This window comes from Branchiostoma belcheri, unplaced genomic scaffold (assembly GCF_001625305.1).
Source record: "Branchiostoma belcheri isolate BF01 breed outbred unplaced genomic scaffold, Haploidv18h27 scaffold47, whole genome shotgun sequence".
Classification (NCBI taxonomy): domain Eukaryota; kingdom Metazoa; phylum Chordata; class Leptocardii; order Amphioxiformes; family Branchiostomatidae; genus Branchiostoma; species Branchiostoma belcheri.
The window spans coordinates 764,740-780,358 of NW_017804098.1; the positions used below are offsets into that span (position 1 = coordinate 764,740).

At 39.9% G+C, this 15,619-nt stretch overlaps 2 protein-coding genes across 2 annotated transcripts in view; one reads left to right on the top strand and one right to left on the bottom strand.

The window, feature by feature from the left end:
- Nucleotides 1-14,332, top strand: part of LOC109479188 (echinoderm microtubule-associated protein-like 6) — a 55,985-nt gene extending 41,653 nt beyond the window's left edge. The window contains exons 18-37 of the mRNA XM_019781079.1: nucleotides 24-155; nucleotides 272-537; nucleotides 676-880; nucleotides 1,107-1,233; nucleotides 1,794-1,808; nucleotides 2,463-2,471; nucleotides 4,035-4,125; nucleotides 4,388-4,517; nucleotides 5,545-5,743; nucleotides 6,197-6,270; nucleotides 6,539-6,753; nucleotides 7,171-7,328; nucleotides 8,122-8,236; nucleotides 9,223-9,411; nucleotides 9,764-9,936; nucleotides 10,276-10,438; nucleotides 10,550-10,653; nucleotides 10,923-11,076; nucleotides 11,200-11,300; nucleotides 11,526-14,332. Of these exons, the coding sequence (XP_019636638.1) occupies nucleotides 24-155; nucleotides 272-537; nucleotides 676-880; nucleotides 1,107-1,233; nucleotides 1,794-1,808; nucleotides 2,463-2,471; nucleotides 4,035-4,125; nucleotides 4,388-4,517; nucleotides 5,545-5,743; nucleotides 6,197-6,270; nucleotides 6,539-6,753; nucleotides 7,171-7,328; nucleotides 8,122-8,236; nucleotides 9,223-9,411; nucleotides 9,764-9,936; nucleotides 10,276-10,438; nucleotides 10,550-10,653; nucleotides 10,923-11,076; nucleotides 11,200-11,300; nucleotides 11,526-11,550 (2,645 nt within the window). The 3' untranslated portion in view covers nucleotides 11,551-14,332. The remainder of the gene's footprint in view (nucleotides 1-23; nucleotides 156-271; nucleotides 538-675; nucleotides 881-1,106; nucleotides 1,234-1,793; nucleotides 1,809-2,462; nucleotides 2,472-4,034; nucleotides 4,126-4,387; nucleotides 4,518-5,544; nucleotides 5,744-6,196; nucleotides 6,271-6,538; nucleotides 6,754-7,170; nucleotides 7,329-8,121; nucleotides 8,237-9,222; nucleotides 9,412-9,763; nucleotides 9,937-10,275; nucleotides 10,439-10,549; nucleotides 10,654-10,922; nucleotides 11,077-11,199; nucleotides 11,301-11,525) is intronic.
- Nucleotides 13,846-15,440, bottom strand: LOC109479182. Its single transcript, XM_019781074.1, has 2 exons — nucleotides 15,046-15,440; nucleotides 13,846-14,548 (listed from the first exon to the last, which is right to left on the bottom strand). The coding sequence occupies exons 1-2, from the start codon at nucleotides 15,367-15,369 to the stop codon at nucleotides 14,405-14,407; spliced, it is 468 nt and encodes a 155-aa protein (XP_019636633.1). The 5' UTR covers nucleotides 15,370-15,440; the 3' UTR covers nucleotides 13,846-14,404.
- Nucleotides 15,441-15,619: the final 179 nt, after the last annotated feature.

Here is a 15,619-nt window from a genome sequence, read left to right on the forward strand (position 1 = left end):
ATGTTATCCATCCTCTCCTACAGACCCAGGAAAGTACCTTGCAGTTGCATCCCATGACAACTTTGTGGATATCTACAATGTTCTGAGTAGCAAAAGAGTGGGCATCTGCAAAGGTGCATCCAGCTATATCACACACATCGACTGGGACAGAAAGGGTAGGTACATTTGGATCATGGTTATCTTGGTAACATTCAGAAATTTATCTAAAGAGCACTGTTACATATTACACTGTAGTGTGTACCAAAGTTATGTTCTTTCATCCATTGTTTAGGAAAGTTGTTGCAAGTCAACACAGGTGCAAAAGAGCAGCTATTCTTCGAGGCACCAAGAGGCAAGAGGCAAACCATTCGGTCAACAGATGTGGAGCAGATTGACTGGTCCTCCTGGACATGTGTGCTGGGCCACACCTGTGAGGGGATCTGGCCTGTCCACAGTGATGTTACTGACGTCAACTCAGCATGTTTGTCCCACGACAAGAGAGTGCTGGCCACAGGAGATGATTTTGGCTTTGTTAAACTGTTTGAATATCCTGCCAAGGTAAGAAATCACAAAAAATGTGTGACCTTACAGCCTTGATTTCCTTATTCCAGCATCACATTCATAGTATACATTTTGTATTTCTCATAAGCAATATTTTCTGCATGCTATGACAATTGTCTGTGTGTCCTTTCTCAGGGGCAGTATGCCAAATTTAAGAAGTACATAGGACACAGTGCCCATGTGACTAATGTGAGATGGAGCCATGATGACAGGATGCTGGTGTCTGTTGGTGGTGCTGACACGTCAGTGTTGGTGTGGGCACACAACTCACCAGGCTCCAGGCAGAACGGACTCAAGGGGGAGAGTGAAGACTCTGAAACTGACTCTGAGGAGGAAGGAGGTCAGTCAGAGTTCTGTTACGATTGAAAAATCACCACATGTAGTATGCAGAACCACAAGCATTATGGTACATACTGGTATTACTCTGGTACAGTGTTGTTTCCTTTGTTTCCGAATAGTATATGTATTTTGTCACTGCATTTAGCATATTGTCTGTTGTTGCCACCACTGGAATGTCCTCTTGATTGACAGTCAGTTATTTGTTGTGTGATGTGTTTGCCCTGTAGGCTATGACAGTGATGTGCAGAGGGAGAAGGATATTGATTACACTACAAAAACCTATGCTGTAAACATCAGAGAAACAAGTGGTACCAAACCCCATTTACAGCAGAAACAGCCAACTGGAGAGGAAAGGTAAAAGTTCAATGGACAAATTAGGAAATTATTATCTTGGATACAAATATAATGCAACATTTAGTAGATGTTCACACATTGTTTCAACAGTTCATGTCCTTGGTGCTAGCAGATTGTTGTGATTACACAAAAGGGAGAAAACCTAACTGCACGAGTCAGTGTAAAATAGCAATGTATAAAAAGCTGTTTATACCGGTAGGTCTCTTATGTTCAGGTGGCCTGGGTACCATCTAACGAAGTTTTTCTTGCTTGTATAATTCTACAGTATGGTACACCACTGTTGCATGATTTTGCTTTGTGCTCAAGTTCTGTTTTATTCATGAAACAAAAGACATTTGTGTGCTGATGATTGTCTTCAATTGCTCTATTTCTTAGCTTATGTTTTACTGCTTTTCCCTTTGATATTTATTGCATTTGTATTTTTCCAACTTGACAACTTGATTCCTTATTTTGTCCTGTCCTTTCCTCCCCTCCTGTCTTTCTTCCACAGCTGTTATGAGGTCAGTGCTAGTCACAAATTGACAATGTTTTGTTATTGGTCATTCACTTGCCTTCTGGAGGAAGGGGATTGTGAAGTAAGTCTGGTTATGAGACAAGTTCTCTATATTTACCACAGTTTCTGTTTTAATCTAATGATAAAATAAATATATCTTAGATATTTGCTGACCAACTAATGGTGCTATATTACTCATGATCAGATGATTCATTGTTTATTGTAATTTGTGATATTCGTTCAAAGATATATTTCTATTGCAGTCATTAAGATTGTAGACTGAGGCTGCAGGTTTCTGTTTCTCAGTTTTGAAAGAAAGACAGTAACAGCTCCCCAATGCTGTGCAAGATTTTGGATGGATTTGTTACAATTAGACTAACATTACTGGAATGTTTGATTTAGAACCAAGAAATATAAATCAAGGGAAATGTTCTTATTTAATGAAATGCAACAAAGCATGATTTTATCTTTCCATTGCTTTTACTATATGTATTTTAAAAAGACAAGGCATGACAATATTATACAGTAATACTACTAATAGTGATATTCATGAGGATTGATTATAAAAAAAGATAGAGGAAAAGTTACACTCTTGATCTTTTACTCTACTTCTACTTGGGGATGCATTATTCTTGCAAAAAAAATTATTCTCTTTGCTCATGCTACTGATAAAGCTGCTAAGTCTGACTTACTACCAACTCACTACTTCTTCCCTTCTGCCTGCCAACACTCACAGAGGATCCAGGTATATTACCTTGGTCTGGTCGCAATGTTTTGTTTAAACAGTTAAACCATGAACGGTTTAAAGGTTTGTTGTGTAGCTAGTTTGAAAAATGTATCTGCATCTGTCTTTGTCAAAGTCATGTGGCAGTGTACTCACCTTAGGAAACACTTTGCACATGGGATTTAGAGCACCTGTAGAATTGTAATCATGTAACTAGACGCTATGCCCTGTAGCATGCATGAGTATATGTGGCTGGTTTTGGTTGAATAGATGGTCCTGAGATGGTCCTGGTTCTGTGTATATGGTTTTAAGGTTTGTACATGACAATGACAGGTTAAGTGTTTGAAGCTGGTGCTGGTTTTAGTAAAAGGGAAATAGGGGAATCTTCCATGTAGAGATTAAATGCATAGTTATATGGTGGGCATTATTTGAGCTCATGTGGAAATGAGACCGTCCTCAGGGCTCAGGGGGCCATGTGCAGGGAGTGGTTAAATCTTCTTAGGTTGGGATTGAGTTAAAGTGCTCATGACACCAAAATATGACCTTAGCTGATTGTAATTGACATAACTAGTATTACCTGACACATTTACAATAAATATGCACGGTTCTCCTGTTACATTCAAAATTGTAATGCCCTACCTTGGAAAAGTCAGCACAAGCCAGTTCTGGCAGGCAATTTGCATCTCTACATTTTATTTTTGCATATCTGTACTTTTTCCTGAGCTGATGTCACCCAGTGATATAAGCTCGGGATAAAAAGCACAGAAATGCAAAAATAAAACATAGAGATGCAAATTGAGGTGCCCGAAGTGGGCAATTGAGAAGCTTGCTAGAGAGTCTTCAAAAATCCACTTTTAGAAGGTCGTACAAGCTAAATTTCTCAGTCATCATGATTGGAATAAACTTCCAGTGACTATATTGTATGTACACTTCCGATATTTGTATGTATTTTACAGACTTTTTTTTGGTGTCATTTGGTCTTTAATGTCACAAGAATTCCTGGGGCGGGGATGGCCATGTCTTGGTGGTGATACAGGTAGATAATGCAGGATGTCTGCTGCTGGTGTTTTTTTAGTCTAGTCTTTTAGATGGTGTTACCTGTAATGAGGCCATTGTGGTAGATGGAAAAAGACAGGAGGCTTCCATTCATATCATCACCATCTCCAGCCTTTTTGCATGTATAAAATCCACTGCCTGCTCGCTGCACTCCTTTGTTTCCTCCAGCTACCATCACCCATTCAAGACCTATTGATTGACCTTACTGAAGAGGTCTGACAGCACAGTCCCAAACATGCATAATTCTACCTCAAGTACTGCCCTCCAGCCTACAAAGATGATTTTACTTTCAACTGTGGAGCATATGCTCCCAGAATGTAAATGCTAGTATTTCTGGATGGAGGATTCCCCAAATCCTACTTCTGCTAGCTGGTCTTGAGGTGTCAAATTTAACCAAGCAGGAACATGGTGTCCTTCCTTGGTGTCTGCAAAATCTTACTGTTCAAGGGACAATCATAAGACATTACAGTATATTTTATCATTATACCTTTAAGGTTTTTCACTGCTTTTTACTCCCCCTTCATCCAGGCCCACTGTCAGTAGGGGTGGAGCACCTACTCCCAGGGTACAGAAACTGGAGAAGGGAGAGACCAACAAGAGAAGAAAGGGAGTTGTGGAGGTAAGCTGCAGCCTCCTTAAGTGCAATATTGTACTTTCTTATACATGTATTGCTATTTTGTGTCCTTTCTCTCTTGAAAGTTTGAATCATATAAGTTTCCAGTAAAATAATTGACTGTATCTTCACAAATGTAAAGAAAACAGGACTCCCAGAAATAGTACTTATTTATGAATCAATGAGAAATACCAACTGATTTGATGTTATATGTGTATTGGATCAGGTTTTTCTCAACTTTACATGTATGACTATCTGATTCTTGCAGGACCTGGTGCTCACAACTATCCATGGGTACAGAGGGTTTGACACCAGAAACAACCTGCACTACATCAACGATGGGGCAGATATTGTGTACCATGCAGCAGGAGCGGGTATCATACACAACCTCGCAACAGGTAGGAAATTTATCCTAAAAGCATAAAATATGATATTCGAGTCTGTCTTAACAAGAAGGCTGTAAATCCAACTCTTTTCTTCCACGCTGTCAAAACTCTGAATCAGATAAAGGTCTAACAAGATCCAGGCCTGCATTGACTTGAGTCCTGCCAGTAGGTTGGCAAAACCTATTTGTTCCTGGGAGAACAGAAATGTGAGCTCTTTAAGCCTTACTGTATCAGTGCCAGACAGACCATATCTGCAGATAAAGTGCTTCCTTGTTAACACCAAATCCTGTTATCTCCTTACTGGCTCAGCCCAATGGTCTTCAGGTAGCTTGTCTTGTTGCATTACGTTAAGAAGCTTTAGCGGTTTTATGGTGTAGCAGGATGATTTGCATGCTAAGCAGGTCAAAGATGCAAACAGTTGGATGGGCTATCAGGGATATCCTGTGCCTGCAGAGGAATGCATTAGCAGCCCTGCTCAGCTTCATTCTCATGGTAGGTCTTTACTGAATGGGTTATGTGCCATTGTGTGACATGCCAGGGAAGTTAGGAATGAAGGCAATGTTTCCTGATATAGCCATGGTGCTGAGACCTGTGCTGTGGTAGTACAGTTAGTTCAGACATTTGGTGAAAAATATAGCTATAAAAACATAAAACTTGGCATGTTGAAGCCCTTGGTGCATGTAACTGTTACATATATTTAGGGGTGGAGCCATTGCAAAAGGCATATTTCTTATCAATAGTTGCTAACTTGCTAGGAAATGAATTTACACTACATCCATCCATAAAAACATAGAAATGTATACCTTTGAACCTCTAGCAGGAACTTAAGTGATCTCCTATATAATTATATGAGCCATAAATATATATTTCCTGTTCCCAGATAGGAATGTGTAAGAATTTTTATTAACCTTGGTGGTTTACTACACCTAGTTTTTGTGGTTGCTGAATTGGTGATATGTGTACATGTAACTAAAGTTCCTTTCAATGTCCTTGGAGCATCCTCCTTGCAGATGTCCTAAAGTCTACCATCCATTTCCAGGCAATCAGAGTTTCTACTTGGAGCACACAGATGATATCATCTGCCTCACCATCAATCAGCACCCCAAGTTTAAGAGCATCATTGCCACAGGACAGATCGGCCAGGTCCCCTCAGTCAACATCTGGGACTCGAACACCAAGGAGACCCTGTCCATCATCCGTGGCTTCCACTCTAAGGGTGTGTGCTATGTCAACTTCAGGTAAGTCTTCAACTGCTCTTGCATTCACATTTTTACCTATTCTGTGAAAGGGCATGAAGGGCCATCAAATTTTCAGGCATAGAGAAATGATTGAATTTATGTGATCATTCCCTATTTTGTTATTTCGTGTACAGACCTTCCATCATCTTTTAATATATTTTTCTTCCTTTTTATGTTTTATATTTCTGATCAGTAGAATCTTTCAGCACCCCAAATTTTGGGATGAGTTTGATTACCCCTGTATATAAGCAACTGTGCTTCTTGCCTAATGCTCAGTAAATATATGTGAATAGATGAATGAAAATAAATGTAATAGCTGTTCTTTGGTAATGCTGCTCAATGAGCAATGGCTGTACGTTCAAAGTTGTATTTGGATAAAGATCTGCTAATCAGAAATTACCATTAGCCACAGCATTGGAAAGGTAATTGTCATTGTTTCCTGTCCATCTACAGTGCCACAGGAAAACTTCTCCTGACTGCTGGTCTAGATGATGAACATTCCATCGCAGTTTGGAGGTGGCAGGAAGGTCGGTTCCTGTGCTTGCAATTTCATGTTTGTTCATATTTGATGGAAGGGTATTAAGAAATAGAAAAAGTATAAGTACAGACAGCAATGGAGAGTGTTTGTTGTATTGTTCCCAATCCATCTGACAATCTTTGGGTGGTGTGTTCACATATTAATTATATCGCCTTCTTTCCTCTTTTACTGCGGAGTTTGTGTACGACAACCCTTCTACTTATGCATTGGCAGATTTGTCTTAAAGACATGCATTATACATATACCTTTCCACCCAGGTACCAAGATAGCCAGCCAAGGTGGGCACTCGGGAAGGATATTCGTGGCAGAATTCAGGCCAGATTCGGACAGCCATTTCGTGACAGTGGGGGTGAAGCATGTGAAGTTCTGGACGTTAGCTGGCAGTACACTGATGGGGAAGAAAGGGGTGATTGGCCCCAACATGGCAGGAGAGGCCCGCATGCAGACTATGTTGTCTGTGGCATTTGGAGCAGTAAGACTCATTTGTTTGTTTAGTTGAAATGGTGATTAAACATGAACAATTTATCACGGTCAATTCATGTAGACATTGAAATGAGAATACCATAGATCAATGTAAGACTGGCTGAGTATTCTAAGGTGAGCTCAGATTTTTTTCAAATCTAAAAACTGTTGTAAGTAATTATAGTGAGTGTTGTATAATCATGATTCCACATAATAGCCTTAATCACTTCAAGGGTTGACAAAATTTTACGTTTGGATTTCTTTTCCTTATTCGAAACTGTCAGCAGAATAATCTAAACCAGGATAGTGAGTGAGTGTGAGTGATTTACCAAAAGGAGATCAGGAACAATGCAGAGTTAAATTCTCAACATGGATCATCTTTTATTTTGTCATTTTCTTACATACAGCCTAAAATTCTGTCTTTCAGAACAATCTGACCTTCACAGGAGCAATGAGTGGAGATGTGTATGTCTGGAGAGAAAACAGCTTGGTCAGACTTGTTGCAAAGGCACATAATGGCCCTGTCTTCACCATGTACACTACACTACGAGATGGGCTCATCGTCACCGGTGGGAAAGAAAAACCGTGAGTTTGTTATCAGTTTGTTATGCAACCTCTTTGAAATATCAACATTTGGATGATTTTACACAGCTAATAGTGGACTGAAACTGTGATTCCATCAATCACTTTGCTGTGACTAATTACAATTAATAAGAATACTAATAGTCTAACCCATTCTAAATTTCCTTTGGATGAGATACACTTGATATTGCCAACCAGTTGCTTAAGTGTCAATTATTATTATGCCGGTAATGGTTAGAGACACTTTTCAATGATATTCAATGACAGCAGTCACATGAAACTTTTATAAGCTGATAATCCCTTTTAACCCCGACTATGTGAACTGTGAAACACATGTGAAGTGACTTTTGATTGATATTTTGATTCTGAATCCCCCTCAGATCAGAATGAAAAATTGTAGTACCGTTCAATTTCTTTTAATACTGATTTCGAATACAAATAAATTAAGGCTTCCTTTCTGAGGGTTAAACCAATTCCTTTTTGAGAGTTAAACCAATTTATTAACAATGTCATGTCTTACTAACCCACTAACTCTGCCTCTCTCCTCTTGGTGTGTGTTGTGTGGCCAATCTGCCCTACAGGAGAGAGTTTGCCATAGGTGGGCCAGTCAAGTTATGGTCGCAGGACATGGAGCGTTGTTGTTTGTTTGAACTCAACAGCCACGACCCCCGTATAGCTGTTGTAGTACGCTCCGTCTGTCGGGGCAAGGTATGCGCACCTGCACGCTGTTCCGTCTGTCCTTCCTCGTGATTTTTTATGCCTTGTTGTTGCATTTCCATTGACTGTCCTGTACTAGGAGTAAGGAAGGAGGCCCTGTCAAGCTGTGGGATCAGGAGATGAAACGTTGCCGAGCCTTCCAACTGGAGACCAACCTGCCCGTAGATGTGGTCAGGTCTGTCTGCAGGGGCAAGGTATGCCACTAGACTCTGGCTAGACACTTGATTTCAGCACCAAAGGCCCCGTCAGTACACTTTCTATCTGGATGTGCAAGCTGCTCGTAATGCATGTCAGAGCATCGCAGATCAAGAAAGTGCACATTTTGGTTGGCAGCTTTAACAATTTTATTACTGACTTCAATCTTAGTGGCATTTTATTTCTTTTATGTTGGTCTTTTCAGTTTAAAAAATGCAAAAACAAGATTAGACTTTAAAAGAATTGAACAAAAAAAGAATGCTATTTATTCATTTCCATGGGGTCTTTGGTGTTTTTGTTGCTTTTCAAAGCTTATCATATTATTATGGTTTTCAGTTGTTTTGAGTTCATCAGGCAGTTCAGTTTTATTTTGTTACAAGTTAATTTGCAGTTTTATTTCTGTTAACCTGATGCGGTAGACTTTGCCACTGCATACAGACTTACCTAATCTATCGCAGCACTGTCCTGTCCAGAAAAGTTTCCCCTTTTTAACAAGATCCTAATTCACATAACCAAATGCCCCCAATTGTAATCTTGAATGGTCCCTTCACTCTCCATTGGGAACTTGAAATAAAATGTAACACGTACTAACAGGACAATCCTCTCCAATGTTGTATCCCCATGCATGGATGTGTGAGAATGTGCATACATTAATAACCAACCACTGTATGTGTATGTCACTAGTTTGTTGGTATATACATGTAGGTGTGGTGCATGTTTTGACTAACTAGTAGACTAACTTTGACACTTAACTGTGCACATTGACTTGTGTGTTTGGCCTATCTCCCTGTTTCCTTATTGCATGTACACATTTTCCATCTTTGTACCACGGCTGTCCATGTCTTTTGTGTGACTTGTGACTTGTCCCACCAAAATGCACCACTAACTACACTCATCTGTGCAACTGTACTGGAATTGCAGATTGTGGTACTAGTGTTAACACTGTTTAATCTAAGGAGAGTTTTTTGTGTTCTGTGTACTGTAGGGGAAGATTCTGGTGGGAACAAAGGAGAGTGAGATTATGGAGGTTGGGGAGAAGAATGCGGCAGCTCATACTGTGGTCCATGGACACTGTGAAGGGGAACTCTGGGGGCTAGCAGCACACCCATCCAGGCAGTTCTTTGCTTCAGCAAGTGATGACTGCACAGTCAGGATATGGGACATAGATAATAAGGTGTGTATGGAGTGTCAACAGACAAATGGCACAATGTAAAGTATTAATGTAACCTGCTTTGCTTGTAATGGGATGTCATTTCCATATGGAGAACATTCTGGTAGTTGGCCACTAGGGAGCTCAACATAAGGAGATTAAGATCCCAAATACTGTACTTATAGTGTAGAGTGTAGAGCATTCCAATACCTACTGTAGAGTTTACAGATTGAGGTAAAGCTACATCCAGCTCTATATCCAGTACTCAATTATCTAAATTTCTAGACTTCGTGACACTTAAAACCAAAGCAACTGGGGCATTTCGAAATGTTGGTTTTCTGGGTAAAACATAATGTACCCTTTTTCTTGAATTCAGAGCATGCTCAGCAAAGTGAACCTGGGCACACCGAGCCGATCAGTGGCATACAGCCCAGATGGAGAGATGCTGGCTGTAGGGATGAAGAATGGAGAGTTCATTCTGCTGACAGCAGCCAGTCTCAAGATCTGGGGCAAGAAGCGAGACAGACGTCTGGCCGTGCAGGACATCAGGTATGAACAATAACAAGCTGCACTGACCAGGCACATGATGGGAAAGAAATGACAAAAGATGCCAGTGGGAGAAACACAGCATTGAAGAACTTCTCAATACACGTAGAAAAGTAGTGTTTAGTCATTGAGGCTGTCTACAGAAATGCAATATGATTGAAAGAAAACTGAAAACTGTACCACATATTACAAAAACACTGATGAGCATTTAGAACCTTGTAAGTTTTAATTGCCTTAGCTTTAATATCATTGGCTTGTGCTCAATGTTCCACTATAACAAGTGTTCCAAAAATCATATTCTGCACAAGTTTTAGAATATAACCCTTATATCTTAATCTTTAGGTTCAGTCCTGATGGGAAGTTCTTAGCAGTTGGTTCTGATGACAACTGTGTGGATTTCTACGACATGACCCAGGGTCCATCCCTGACCAGAGTGGGATATTGTAAGGGCATCCCAAGTTTTGTCATCCAGATGGACTACTCACTGGATGGCAAATTCATACAGGTGAGATCTGGCATGTGAACAATTAGGCTAATGGATACAACTATGGCTTTGTGGAGCTAAGAATGCATTGTCATGGCCTTCTGACCTGTGAATGTTGTTGTTGATGTCCAGGTTGCCACAGGGGACTACCACAGACTGGTGTTTGATGTACCCACAGGGAATCCAGTCACTGATGCCAATGCTATAAACAAGATCACATGGTCTTCCTGGACCCTGTAAGTTCATAGATAGAATATTAGAATATCATGCTTCATTACAACTTGAAGGTAATATTTTCAAATGTATTTGAAATTAAAAAAAACACAAAGGAGACTACCCGCCGGGATATTTTGTCCTAATGATTCTTGTTGTTTAAATGCTGGACCAGAGCATGAGGTACAAGAATTCAGTATAAATTGTATAGTGAGTTTCCTGCTGTTGCATCATTCTATTGTTGGTATGCTACATGCTGTATGTGTGACTGTTTACTTGTCTCTCACAACAGAGTCACTGGGGATGAAGTCATTGGCATTTGGCCAAGAAATGCAGAGAAAGCTGATGTGAATTCCTGCCATGTGGCCCACTCTGGCCTCTCCATGGGTACAGGGGATGACTTTGGCATGGTCAAGCTGTTTGAGTTCCCCAGCACAGAGAAATATGTAAGTGTCATCATGTGGAGACAAGGACTAAAGACACTGAATTTTTATGTTTACATCTTGTTTTCCACATCCAAAAGTTCGAATGTTTGAAGTGTCTCATGATTTCACCTCTGTTTTTAATAGGCCAAACACAAGAGATATGTTGGACACTCAGCCCATGTGACCAATGTACGATTCACTTCAGAAGACAAGTACCTGATAAGTGCTGGTGGGGATGACTGCTGGTGAGTTTGTGTGTTAATGCTGTAGAATGACTTTTCTATTTTGTGGACATATTAAGCAATCAAGGTGTTGCACATCTTTCTCAACTGCCTCCATACTGAATGTGACCACATCTAAGCATATCATGTATTTTCATGTTATGTGTGTTATTAAGAGTTTCATTTACATTTCTTTTCAGAAGTAGTAATCTACATCCTGTGTATAACGATGATTCTTTTTCCCTACAGCCTCTTTGTGTGGAAATGCCTGTGATCCAAGCAACAACTGAAGTCTTAGTACTCTTACAGACTGCGTGCTTCCAGAGATATTTCCATGTTGGGATACAGAAATAATGAGAAGACCATGTGACCTGGACTGCCTCTAACAAATAGGGGCTTTACAACATATATATATATATATATATATATATGTAGGAAGAAGCTTCCTAAAGATCCAGAAAAATGTAGTATTACATGTAGTTGTTGGTCCCTGCCTGAGGATAGGGTATCCCATAGGTCATCTTGGAATCAATGGAAAGGCAGGTTGATACAGAATCTTAAAGGTTCTGAAATCCCTGCAACGTAGGCAAGTCTTCCCAGGTTTTCCTACTAAAATGGGAATATTTCCATGTAAGAACTACTTCTGTGTAAGGCTTTTCTCTCAGTGTGTTGTGCTTGTATGTTGATGCACGTTGCTTGAGCCATGACCAGCCAACATTACAAAATTTGTTTGATGACTTGCATTGTAGAAGTGAGCTGAGTACTAGATGTAAAGACATTGCCATGTTTTGTTGGCAGCATATTCTTACTGATGTTGAAAACTAATAGAAATAACAATGATTTGGAAATCCAGTGTGTACTTTTTTATATAAAACTTTCACCAATGTTGCAGGAGTCCTAAACTGACTTCTCACAAATTGAGATTAAGTACCAATTTTACTTAAGCAATCCCACCACAGTTGGCAAATAATAGCTCTTGTTAACTCAAGGTACATGTGTCTCCTCAACTGGCCTGGTCTACAATTAACTTGTATTGTTTCCAGTAGATATATGACAGAACTAACCAAGTCTTATTTTGGTTTTGTAGTGTTCCTACTTTGTATTCATACAAAATGACAACTCCAGCAATACTTGATACAGTTTTCCAAGATGTTAGACCAATGCAGACATCACTACAGATGTAGAAGGCAGCACGTGTGCTTGCTTGTTTGTCTTTGCCTTACGCTGCTGCATGACATGCATTGTGTAGCTGTGGTGTGTTTGTTTGGTGTATATACATGTAGGTGTTGGAAAATTAGGGCTAGTAGCTGGAGTGTCTGACAAAGGCTCAAGTAAACATTATGTTAAAGGACACTCTACCTTGCCACATTTGGTGCTAGGATGTAAGAGATACCACCGGAAAGGCTGGACAAGGGATAAGGATTGTATAGAAATATTGGACTTGGGTGCCAGATTTAGAGGGTAATAGCAATCTTACAATACATGGGCATTTTCCAAAGAAGTCTTGTATGATGAAACATGAGCCAGCATGTTGACATCTGTACAATCATGAATACATATGTTTACATGTATGCCTTGGAGTAACTGATTTCTGTACTTGTGCATGCCCTAGACAGATGGATTACCATGGACAGAATTAACAAATTTCAGAGCCATGAAGCACCAACAATTGATGTGTAATTTTATGGAATTATATAGCAGATAAACAATGCAGACTGGCCCAATGTATACATGTAGCACATACATGTAATGTTACATGTGATAGAGATGACATGATTATTTGTGAAAGGAAGGACTGCTTTGTTTCAATTTTCTACATGTGGTTATTCATCTTAAATGTGGCACATCAAACTGTGTTGTGGACCTACATTTTTGTTGTACCACATGGTACATTATCTGGTACTACAGATTGGAAAAATCAGCTTCATCACAGAAGCATATTATACTGTTTTGAGTGCAAGTCTCAATTCTAGAAGTAACGGGTCCTCAATGTACTTAAATTTCAGTTGGTGCACAATTATCCATCAGTCTTTCTGTGGTACCAGTAGGTCCAAGGAACATGTTACTTCAAGTGTTAGCATGTGCACTAGTAGTTTGAGTCCATGTTGACTATTTATGTACATGTAGTGACATTTTATCCAGAGACAACCAAGATGCCCATTCCATGCCAATGGATGTGACTTCTGTTACCATTCCATATCTTTTTATTCTCCTTCTATGAGGGACAACTTTGATAAACCATGCACAGATTATACCAATTCTGTTTACCTTGAATTGAAACAGGCAGCCATGGGGTTTATTTTTGGTCTCATTCTTGAACTGTCTTAGAGGTAGTGATAAATGGGTAGCAGAGGTTTATCAACAAGAACCTTCAGCAGCTGCAATCAAATCAGTTGTACATTTTGTGCTGGTGTATAATGTCATTTTTCTGTATACAAAGAGTCTACAAAGTTTTTGTATGTATGTCTTCTTCATTGATGCAGCTTACCAGTAGTGAGGCAATAGGCATTAGATGTGTTATGCTTGATTATATGTATTACAGGAGTGCAAATTGATGGTCATAACCAGCTCAAGGCATGTATAAATTTATTCGTAATGAGCAAGCCACAGTACAATACAATAAAACAAATTGGTAATGCTTTGGATGACTTCTGTCATTTTTTCTACACATACCCTGTAACATAATTAAGACAGAAACCAACTGATTGTAATGCCTACCTGAATTTCACATAGGCTTTGAACAAACACTGTCCTCTGATTTGATTCAACAACATGATTAGGTATGTCAGTATATTTACATTCTTCACAACTCCCAGATTTGAAAGAAATGTAGGGTCATGTTTGCTCTTTGCAAGGGATGCTTTCCCTATTTCCTGCTGATATGAATAAATTATCCCGATTATCTTGGCAGCTTATTTAATATTGAATGCAAAGATATGACAGTGAAACTCTACCTTCAAAAATGACTGCTGAAAAATTGTGCAAAATGTCCACCATGATATCTGTCACTATTGTGCTCAAAATGCAATTGTCTTCACAATCACACCGAAAGAAAAGTCCTGAGCCAACCACAGACCATGTTTTGTCATCCTACACGGTAAGAAATGGGAGATTATGTATGATGCGAGTCATGAGCCTTCTTGCTCTTTCTTCTGCGTCTCCACTTCCTTTGCCCATTTCTGCTCGCGCTCTTTTATCATGTCCTCTACCTTTTCCAGCATGAACTGCAGTGGGTCGGCTGGACGGTCGTAAACAATGTTGGCAGTGAGACCCTGGGATGAACACACAAAAGTGTTAAGTTAGTGACAATATCACCGTATCAGTGTTGTAAAGAAATAGTAAATGTGTTCCTCATGATATTTTGTGAAACATGGATAGGCTACAATAGATCTACATGATAAATGAATACATTAAGTGGCGAGGTTGGAAGTACCGTTATACCGGCAAGTGAACCAGCTAGCACTGCACTACGGGAGGAAACTTTAGGAGACCAACCACTCACCTATGGTCTCATGCATTGATTAAAAAGTCATTATAAATATAAGTGCTATGCATAGATTTGTTGAGAGGTAAATGAAATTAAATTACCTGTAGTGCATCTTTAAATATGCACGTGGAATTACACAGATTTTTTCTAAACTCCCATGAATAAATTACAGAGATGATTGACACTAGTCAATTTTCTGTTGACATTCGAATAACCACCTGTTACTGTTCGTGCGTCGTTGAGATTAACAACGCAGCAATAATGTGTAACGTTAACACATACCTTGAACAGTTCCATGACCTGGTGTTTTTCCAGGTATTTGAGCGCTCGCGTGTAAGGATCCTCCATAGGTGACTGGTACCCTAACAATTCGTCCCTCAACTCTTCGTCCCAGATATCTGGCCCTCCCTTGTCGGTCCCTGCTGAGGTGAGCTCCCGCCGAATTTCCTGGTCCGCCGCCTGCTGTTCCGGAGTGGCCTCGGGGATGTCATTGTGACTCTGTTTTGTTTCTTGTTCCGTCATTAAAACCTTGTCAGTCCCTCCTTCTTGTGTACTTGTGTCGTCAGAAGAGGGAGCTCCGTCCCCTTCCTGCACTTCGGACGCCATTGTTGAAGCGGATGGATCTCAGTTTCCATGAGAACAAGTGGGTGAAGCGCCAGGACGTTACCAGCCGCCGTAGGATATCCATCCGCATATTGACCTGAACGCATTAAAATGTAGGGTTTGGAAGGTAACTTAGGGTATACTGTAACAGTCAAGATGTTCAAACCAACAATGTAGTGATACCGATAAAATCTTAAAATATTTCCGGATAAAGAGCTGCATTTTGTTATAATCTAATGACGTCTACCTTACG

Bases quoted from the DNA above. Each gene is read 5' to 3' on its own strand.
- LOC109479182 (XM_019781074.1), bottom strand. From the start codon at position 15,369: ATGGCGTCCGAAGTGCAGGAAGGGGACGGAGCTCCCTCTTCTGACGAC. The intron at 14,549-15,045 runs GTATGTGTTAAC...TGTTCATCCCAG, and splicing joins AGGTCATGGAACTGTTCAAG to GGTCTCACTGCCAACATTGT.